At 44.0% G+C, this 10,465-nt stretch overlaps 1 protein-coding gene across 1 annotated transcript in view; it reads left to right on the top strand.

Annotated features, from left to right (window-relative positions):
* Nucleotides 1-10,465, top strand: part of LOC115408814 (thymocyte selection-associated high mobility group box protein TOX-like) — a 65,791-nt gene that overhangs the window by 52,720 nt on the left and 2,606 nt on the right. Inside the window, 7 exon segments of the mRNA XM_030119744.1 lie at nt 3,833-3,887; nt 3,890-3,973; nt 3,976-4,061; nt 6,911-6,991; nt 9,078-9,099; nt 9,102-9,475; nt 9,982-10,121. Coding sequence (XP_029975604.1) covers nt 3,833-3,887; nt 3,890-3,973; nt 3,976-4,061; nt 6,911-6,991; nt 9,078-9,099; nt 9,102-9,475; nt 9,982-10,121 — 842 coding nt within the window.

Genomic DNA, 10,465 nt, shown 5'->3' with positions numbered 1-10,465 from the left:
CAGCACTGTCCATTCAGAATTACATATCCCCCTCCTGTTCATCTCTCTCTCCTCTCTTCTCCTCTCTCTCTCTTCTCTCTCTCCTTCCATCTCTCGTTTCTTGCTGTCAAACAACAGAAATGCTGATGGGATGAACAGGCTAAAGCTGACACTATAGTTCCGTCTTCTGCCGGTGAACGAGAAAGCTGTGTACAGACATATATTTAGACTCCTCCGCTCTGCACAGAACACGGTGGTCTTACCTGGCAACAGCACTGTGCTGGGTTTTTTTTGTTGTTGTTTTTTTTTTTTGGTCGCCCCGACCCTCGCCGGAGTGGTTGGCCAGCAGTGGAGCCATGACAGGGAAATAAAGTCACACTACTGTTCAACACATTCCGTAACACACGACACTCATTCAAATGAGAAGCTGCTCAGTGTCAAAGTCAGGTAATTTTCCAAGACAGTGTTGGTTTAACTCCGTTCTATGAATACGAAATGTGTTTGCTTGTATGGAAACAGTGAGCACGTAAAATGTGGAGGCAATCATTATATTTGTTTTGTTTTCATCTGAAGAAGTTTTTATTCTGTCTCCAAGTTGTCTTTTCCATGAGAATTCTGCTGGCAGTAGATTGACTGATTACGATGCCTGATCATGGCTCCTTCATTGCTTTGTTTTTATGCAAAACCTGGGAAGCATTTAGAGATGAATGATTTGGAAAAGTCCCAAAGCAAACCTTTGCACAACAACACCTAAAGTTGCTGCTGTGGACTGAACTGTGAAGATAAATGGACTTTTTTTTTTTTTTTTTTTTTTTTTTTAAATATAGTGGAGGCTAGCAATTTGCAATTCAGTTTTATATTTGTGTGGAATATGTATGTTTTATATGTGGAATAAAAACATAGCAGTCCAGCTCCAGACACCATCAGATCATGTTCTGTCAGCCAGCCTTCAGTAAGAGTGGAGCAGGACACGAAAAAAAAAAAAAAAAAAAAAACTGTCCGTCAGTGTGAAATATGAAAAACATCAGGATCTAGTGTTGGTACATCAGCGTCAAAGAACCTCACAGTCTCACAGTTTTACATCAACAGGAGTCCATCGCACAAGAGCACCAAATACCAATCTGCTCACCGGCAGTATCGGGAAAATAGACCAGAATGCACTGCAGCCACAAGGTGCTGCATTATGAATAAGGGATGCGACTGCCTCTTTTCCTCAACTGACAACAACAGCTGTCATAATCATGACTGTTCTCTGCACCTGCAGGAGAAAACCCAGGAAAATAAGCCTGATATTGTTGCTACATGGCGGGTATTTGTTCATCCGCGACAATAATTTGCAAAGCCAGCAAGTAAAACACTCTAATGGATGTTTTCGATCAGACGCAATAACGTTTTTTCTCATTTTCCTGCAGTTATTCCTGTATTTGATGTGTGAGGATGACAAGTAGACAGTTGACATTAATCAAACTGAATCTTAACAAGTTACAGTGAAGTGGCACTTGGTCTATTTTTATAATATTAAAAAGAAATCATCATTCTGTCATAACATGTTCATGCAGTTTACATTTATTCTTGAATTTCTTGAAAGAATTAAAAGCAATATTGGATTTCTAGTCTCAGAATTAGATTAAGATGGAGCGCACTAGGAGCAGATGTAAACAATATAAGAATTTGAGGGGAGATTTATTTCAGTATCTAAACGAAGAAAATGTATTGAAACCAGTTTATTGACTACTTAAATGTAGCATTTGTTAATTGTTCACGTTTCTCTCCGGTCTTTCAGATCCATTGATATTTCATCAGTATGTCAGCCCTTCGCCGTTTGTACTTCACAGACGTGAATCTGGGATTATGAGAGGAGAAAATAGGCAGAGGAGTGAGAAAATATGCCTCTTGTTCTGCTGGTTGATTGCAAGCTGCTGCAAGCTGTTGTGTGTCATCACTCTCTTCTCTCTATGAATACATGTGAATTTCCTGAAGATTATTTAGCCTTCTTTTTTTTCTTTTTTTTTTCTTTTTTTTTCCTATTTTGTCATTCCATTAGCTCAACCTTCAGTTTATTCTATTTTCACTTCAAAGGCTTGGGTGGAACAGATGTCGTTTCAAATGCCTGTCTTCTGCCTCATTGCCTAAAAGTGAGGGATGATTATTTTTTAATGAAACCACGCACGCTCGTACGGAAAAAAAAAAAAAAAAAAAAAGAATATTACCTGTAAGCTGTGAAATAGACAAGCAATACTTCCACATCAGCCTGAATGGGAACATTCATTCATTTCCACGCAGCACAAAAGCCATTTTGAAGGTTTTTCTCTAGCTGCCAAATGTGCTCCTGACCTTGAATTTTGATTAGTTAATTTCATGCTGTGTGGAATACAGTGTGTTGTTTGGCAAATGCTTTGCTGAACAATACAATTTTCAAAGGCAGTCATTTCCTGTTTTCCAATTGACAGTGAAAAGGGGGGAAAACATGGCCGTTGCTTAATCTCGTGATAAGTATGCATTAGATGGAAATGAACGTCTTTAAATGTCCTCCAGTGGCTGTTTGATACTTGCACAGGGACAAATCTTTTCATGGCGTGCTCCCCCCCCCCTGCTGTGTTTTAACACTGACACTCCGGATCAGTGGATTATGAAAGCAAACCATTCAAAGATGTTTAAAATCTTCTCTAAAATGGCAACATGATGAAATAGGACCTCAGCCTTCGGAGATGGTGCCAAAAAAAAAAAAGAAAAAAAGAAAAGGAACTTCACTGTCACTTGACTCAGGGAACCAAACACGGTTTTAGCAACTCTCTACAAATCCAAAACAAACAAGCCAGAGTCAACATGAGCATCCTTCATTTTGATACGGCACCAACTCATACTGTTGTGTATTCAGAATGTCATTAAATCTCCTAGACGTGAACGGAAAGTGGAATTTGTTTTTTTTTTTCTGCCTTAATAGCAACCAGAACATCAGGTTAACTGATGTTTCAGTGATGCTAATGGTAACATCAAGGCTTCTCTCGCTGCCTGCCATCCAACCTCCACTGCACCCCTTCCTCTCTCTCACATCTCTCCCTCCCTCTCTCTCTCTCTCCTCTCTCTCTCTCTCTCTCTCTCTCTCCTCTCTCTCTCTCTCTCTCTCTCTCTCATCCTCTGCTTGACATGCTCTCTCCTCAGCAAAGAAGGCAATTTCCATATAGAATCACATCCAGAATCAGGTGACCTGGATTTGACTCCCAGTCAAAGCCCCTGCATGGAAAATGAAAATGTATTCATGTGTATTGGATCAAGCACATCAAACAGATGTGAACATTTTGGCCTCCTGAAAATGTAGTGAGATTGCGCATGTTATTGTTGACAGCCTCACTGGGTGTGTACGGGATGGGGAGGGAAAAAAAAAAAAAGAAAAGAAAAAACTCTGATTTTCTTTTTGTTATGGTTTCCTCGGAAAAAAAAAATGTTTTTGAATTCTTTGTGGTTCACATGAAAGAGGCAAAAAAAAAAAAAAATGTTCATGATTTTTGTGATATCACAAGTGATAAAATGGAATCTAGTGAAGCTGCTGCAGATTAAATTCTAATACTTTTCCAGTTTCGTCTCAAAGACCCCTCGCTGCACCTGCGAGACAAAACTGTCTACCTGGCATCCTTTCAGAAAATAGTCTATTTGAAGCTTTTTTTTGTGTGTGTGTGCACATACAATATTACTAGAACCTTGAAAAATCATGAATACAAACAGCAGAGCGTAAAAGACTTCTCAATTTTTTTGGAGCGATTAAGAACTGATTAATGACTTTTCTTCCTCTCTCTCTCTCTCTCTCTCTCTCTCTCTCTCTCCTCGTCCTCTTCATCCCTCTTTCTGTCTCCAGATAAGCAGTGAGAAGCGAGCCTCGGCAGAAATGATGAAGCCCAAACCCAAACCTCAGAAAAGAAGAAGAAGAAGGATCCCAACGAGCCGCAGAAGCCCGTGTCGGCATACGCGCTCTTCTTCAGAGACACCCAGGCAGCTATCAAGGGCAGAACCCCAACGCCACCTTCGGGGACGTCTCCAAGATCGTGGCGTCCATGTGGGACAGCTAGGAGAGGAGCAGAAGCAGGGTACGGAATATATAGTGCAGGAAGGAAGCCGATGCCGGAAAACAGACGAGTTAAACATTTATACACAAAACCAGAGTGTTGTGAAAGTTTTCATCCACCCTTTTTCATTTCCCCTTTCATACTTTTTGACCAGCCGAATTGAATTAAAACCATTCCCAAACTGACGCCCTGATCTCTGAAGATACAGTAGATTCAGCGAAAGGAAACGTTTGATGTGTCTGAGGGCACGAAAATTCATCCTCTCTGTCAAAGGACCGTTTTCGTCTAAGAATCCTAGTGCCTCCTTAATGAAAACAACCAAGTGTACGCTCTGAGTCTGCTTCATTAAACTGCACGCGTGCGACACAGGCGTTTCATCCTGAGATGGAATCGGACCTTCCATCACCTTCACACAAATGATGTATTGATTTGGAAGTTTGGATAGAAAGAAGACGTGGCCCACCGGTCCCTCGTTGTCCATATCTAATGCAGGCTCGCTCACCTCCGTCCCTGCGTCATTAAATAAATATTTGCCACATAAAAAAAAAAACATACATGTTCCATACAAACGTTTGGTTTCCTCCAGAAGATGGCGTGCGCGCCGCAGCAGGACGGCAGCCTTTGGTTGGCTTTTATCTGCTGTGTAATTACCAGAACATCGCTGTGAGATACAGCTCACCTTAATGAGCTAGTTCTTCTCTTTCTAAAGATATATCCATCCGTTTATCCCCACTCCCCTGACTCTCATTAAAATGATTTTTCTCTCTAAATTTAATTCTACCAAAGGGAAGTGGAGGAAGGGTGGGGAAGGCTCTCCGTGCAACAATAGCCGTAAACAGTCTGAGACTAACAAAGTAGGACATTTTACAGGCTAGAAATGGTCAATATGGGGAAAATATAAACATGCCTGGGGAGATTACAGGATTCCAGCTCTGATATGTTATGCAGTGGGTAAATACACACATGCGCACGTTGTAGTGTATCCCAGCAAAAAACAAACAATCACATATGATTGCACACACATATATATATATATACACACACACACACACACACACACACACAACCTTCCCTTGCTTGGATTGTTTTCAGCAGCGACAATGCAAAGGCATCTTCAGTGTTTTTTCTTAGCTGCGCAAATCTATTGATACCAAAAAAATGTTTTATTTCCAGAATATTGTAGAAGAAGTAAAAACATCTTTGCCAAAGCAAACTCCCACAAAGCTGGAGGCCGAGGCAGTGTCCCATTCCCCGCTCCGTCCCTCCTGCCTCCACGCCATGCGTCTCCATCGGCCCTCTGACAAGCCGGGATACGTGTGAACTTTCATTTCCACTCCTATTTATTTATATCTCTCATTTGCTATTTTGATCCTGCCCAGATACAGAATTAGTGACCCCCCCCCCCCCTCGCTTCCCCTCCACACACACATCCTCTCATCCTTGGATTTAGCTGAAGGGCAACTTGGCAATCCAGGAAGAGGAATTTATCACTTTTGTTGCTTTTAACTTCATCTCCAGCTCAGCAATAAAGGTAGGAGGCGCTAATGATGACGAAGTTGCAGGGGGTCAATATGTTGTGTTTCATGGGTATTTAGCTTAAAGAGAAAACGCAGCTGTTGCAGCCTTTCGCTACCAGCAACCTGTTTGGATGAGAAAGTTTTGATTACAGGAAAAGACTCTCTATGCAGACAATGTTCCCTCACAAACTCAAACAACACTGTGCATTTTCCAAACAATTCAGTGCATTAATTATACAAAAGACTGGGTGTTGTATTGAGACAAGCTGTAGCTTTAGTAAACAGGTTGAATTTACTCTCCATTTTTAGATATTTTTTAAGCTGCATTTTTTTTTTTTCCGATCGAACAAAGGAGTATATGAAAACAATGAATCCCCAGCCTTTGTGGAATAAGAGCTTTATAAATGTGCCATTTAGGTGGCTGTAAATGTACATTAGTATCAAAGAAAGAGCGCTGCATAAACACATTTGTCCTTCCTAAGAAAGTAATATTTCTCCATCCTTTTTGTTTTCTGTAATGGACATGATTGTTCTCAAAGCCCTTATAGCTAATAGCCCCATTTCCAGTCATTCTCCTGCTTCCTACACAGCCACTCAAATTTATATACGTGCCGTATCGCGTAACAGACACCTGCGTTGCGGAGACACACATGCAGATATTCATACGCACTCATAAACCCGCATTTCTTATGCAAACGAGAAGCGCTGACGGAAACACGGCAAGCAGGTTGTTGTGCCGGCGACCGAGGTCCGTACATCACCGTAACAACGCGGACGGCAGTTTCAACAAAACTCATACAAAGGGATCGCATCCCCAATGTGCCAACGACGACAACCATTCGGTTTATCACTAATGTCAGCGCACTGATAGCGCCATTGTGGAGCTGAAAGGAGAGAGAGAGAGAGAGAGAGGGAGAGGGAGAGAGAGGAGAGGAGAGAGAGAGAGACGGAGCGAGAGGAAGGCAGAGAGAGAGAGAGAGAGAGAGAGACGGAGCGAGAGGAAGGCAGAGAGAGAGAGAGAGAGAGAGAGGAGAGAGAGAGAAGTTCCAGTTCATTTCTCTAGGTGGATTGGAATGGAAATGATGTGTTGCTACAATAGAAGGAGACACATTGAGATGAGGGAGTATTAGTGCTGTGATGAGGAAATAGAGGTGTTCTGTACCATTGGCTCTGATGGAAAGGGAAACATTAAGGACATGTGTGTGTGCGTGCGCGCACAATCAGGAGACTTTGTGTATGTGTGTATTGACAGATGTGTGTCTGTACGTTTATGGCTATGTCAACCTCTCCTCTCACCCAAGCCTCTTGTTTTGATTTTTCCCCTTCTTTTTTCCCCCCCCCCCCCGTTCACAGGCTTACAAGAGGAAAACTGAGGCGGCTAAGAAAGAGTACCTGAAAGCCTTGGCGGCGTACCGAGCCAGTCTGGTTTCCAAGGTAACACTTATGACACACATGCCCGGCTAAGACTGATGATGGATTGGATGGAAATCCCTGCTAATGGGCTGGGAGGGGCTACCTCGGGATGAGCTGGTGGTGCTGCGGAGGGCCAGGGGCATGTGATGCAAAAGAGGCTGCCATGTTTGGAACAATACCTGATTTCCATAGGGTGCAGTTTGGGGGGGGGGGGATTGCAGCTGTATAGTGATATAGAGGGATTGGGGGAGGGGTTCGGCCAGTCACAGCACACATATGGCCGTTTATGTGCATGTGGAGTATGAAAAAAAAAAAATAAAACTGCTCTCCCTCATGTGCAAAATGTGTTATCAGATGTAAATGTGTGTATCCTCAGAACGTCGCAACCCGAAATTTATCTTCCACCAACAGCATTAGAATTAGATCATCGATTTACCTCTCTGATCATCTGCAAGAGGAAGTACATCAAAATCCGCGCGTGCAATCACTGCCTTCACTGCTGCTTCCACCCAGGACGCCGTCTTGTTAATTCAGATCTATGACATCCCCTTTTTGCCCCGTGAATGATGGCGTTGCGTTATCCTCAAGCGCGGTAGCGTGCGGAATAAAGAAAGGCAAGGAGGAGGCTGAGGATCGCATTGTTTAGTGCCGTCTCGTATTAACAACACACAATGTAGTGTGGGGAAGATTCCTTTTGTCATTCCATTTGTTCTGCAGGCAAACAGCCTCATTTCTCTGCCCACGGTCCTGCATATATGTATTTGCGCATGTGTGTGTGTGTGTGTGTGTGTGTGTGTGCGTGCGTGCGCCGGTGCTTTTAGTGCACGCGCGCATGTGTATGCATGTGGGTGTGCGCGTCTCCCTCCTCTCCCCATCTATCTGTCAAGGTGTCTATTGATCATTACCTCGGCCCCAGCTCTATTCATACAAATGGGCTCCATTACCGTCTAATCAACACTGATGGCTGGAGATGAGCAATCTGACAGCTCATCACAGAGGCCTGCAGAGGGTGGAGGTGGAGGTGGGGCTGGAGCTGGGGGGGGGTTCGTGCATGTTGCACCTGGCCAGTGCGACACCGTCCCAGTGGAGAAAGGTCAAGCTCAGGGGATTCGGTTGTTTTCTTCAAGGAACTGTTCCCTCGGCTTTTACAGGAATACACGAATATATCATAATAAATCCACCGAGACTAAATAAATTAAATCCATCAGTTTGTATTTATATGTTGAACAGATCTTACTGTCTTGAATTTTTAGTAATGGCTGTCCAAAGCATAGCAATGTGAAGAAGTAATAAGAAAATTCCTGCAGGTTTACGTTTAGCGGCTTTTTCCCCTCCATGTTTTTCATCATCATGGTGGGAATTGTAGGTACAAATGATCAGCTGCAATTACCATAAAAGTCTCAATGTGTTTCTAAAGCTAAAGCAAAATGTTTTGTAAACCTGTTTTTTCACCATTAAAATCTTGTCACTGAATGCTGAGTGTAGTAGAAAGCCAACCATCCAATTTACCCATGTTAATGTTAGGGAAATTAATATGTGAAGCCAAGATTTATCAGATTTCATTGACAAGGCTTCATCCCTCCACCAGTTTCACAAAAGTAGGGTCAGAAGCTGGTCCGAAAAAGCATCTTTAACTTATAGTAATGTATGTTAAGTTTGCAAGTAATCCTTAATACTCCAATGAAGCTAATCTTTATGAAGGTGAAAGCCCAGGTTGGTTAGCTCAGCTACAACAAGCAGGGACGAGCTTCTCAAATTCTTTTGGTTTTAATAGGAGCAAAACTTATTTCTGCTTGCTGTATTGAGTTCGTCAAGCGTTAAAACTAAAGAAAAGTTATTTGGAACTATAGAGGGTAATGCAATTCAGTAAAGTTTTGTTCAGTTAAAAGATTAGATGCGATGTAGTCAGTTTGTGTGTGTTTGATGTGTGTGTGAAACTTGGCCTAAGGAGCGAGGAACTTGTGTTCATATCCCAGCTGTGGCTGATGCTTCATCCAGAACACAAACTAATCAAACCTGGACCGGCTTTAGTGACCAGTTCCTGCTTTGTTTGGGGGATTTTGGGTTTCATAATTTTTCTGACGTGAAGTTTGTTTTCCATCCACAGACATACAACGACCCTGAACCAAAAGTGCCCAGCAGACCAGCCAGCCCTCCCACCTGCTGCCCCCGAAGCAGCCCCTGTACAGCGTGCCCCCCCAGCCCTCCTCGCCCTACCTGGGCCCGCCGGGCTCCTTCCCCCTGTCAGACCTCCAGAGCTACGGCGGCCCGCCGCGCCACACCCTGGCCCCGGCCCTCAGCCAGTCCCAGATGCTCCCGCCCAGCATGAGTGCCTCTCCCCCCGCACCCTTCCAGATCAGCCCCCCCCTGCACCCGCACGCCCAGCTCTCCCTGCACCAGAGCTCGCTGCTCAACCAGCCAATCCGCATGCAGCAGTCGCAGCCAATCATCTCGCACCAAATGGGGCTCCAGGCACCTCTGCACTCCCCTCCTCTCAGCCAACAGGTTGGTCTTCGCTGTAACTTCATAAAAACCCGCGACACGCCCACCGCTGTGTTTGTGATATTAGATAAAAACCTGTGCTGGAGGCCGAGGAGCTGCAGCTATCACAGCGTTCAGTGCTTTCCTCCGCCAGAGCTTCGTCTCATCCGGTTTGCTGCTCTTCATTAAAAAGGGAAACCTCAAGTTTACCTCCTTTGCATATTATAAGCTCAGTCACTCTTCTGATGAAACAGGAAGCGGTTTAATAACAGACTTCTGAAGAAGTGAAGCCACCAGTCGAGCAGCAGACTGTCAGTTCGGTGTGAGACGTGCAATTTGAGAAAATATTTTAACCAAGGAACAAGAGCAAATGGGGGGAAAAGCTATAACTATTTGCCGCTTTCAGGAGCAACTGCTAAAACTGAGAGCGTTTGGCTTCAAACAGGATCATGACTCAGTAGACTCTAATGGCTCAGCATCACACTCCCAGTGACAGAACCTCTTCTCCGGTTCTCATCTCCCATCGACAGGGATTCTCCCATATCCAGGCTGATTACCAGAACAGCGTCGGGGGCTCACAGTCTCCAGGGGCCCCCAATCCAGTGCATGGCCAGAACCCCGACTGGGATGGCGAGTACTGCAACAGAGACTGTGGACCCAACCATTGCGGGTAAGCTCATCAAACCTGCTTCATTTCTAGGTTGTTTTCAATGATTCCTTTGCAAAAAGTGAAACTGAAAACGTTTTAGTGAGTGAAGTGAATAAATACGGCAGTTCTCCTTAAATAACATCAGTGCAGTTTGTGTTCATGGCTCGGAGTTTGCATGTTTTTCTCAAGAAATATCAGCACGTGTACATTCTCAAGCAGAAGCTGAAATCTCTGAGCATCACTGCGGTTGGGAAAAACCTCTCTCTCTTTGCCGCTGCCATGTTTGCTTGCACCGTACGCGTCCACAGTATCCGTCAGTTTCCCACTTCCCACTCGTTGTCTATGGGAAACGCACCGCGGCGCGT

The sequence above is a fragment of the Salarias fasciatus genome, chromosome 20 (assembly GCF_902148845.1).
Source record: "Salarias fasciatus chromosome 20, fSalaFa1.1, whole genome shotgun sequence".
NCBI classification, from domain to species: domain Eukaryota; kingdom Metazoa; phylum Chordata; class Actinopteri; order Blenniiformes; family Blenniidae; genus Salarias; species Salarias fasciatus.
Note: the sequence above shows the minus strand (reverse complement) of the source record. Positions and strands in the feature narration are given on the sequence as shown.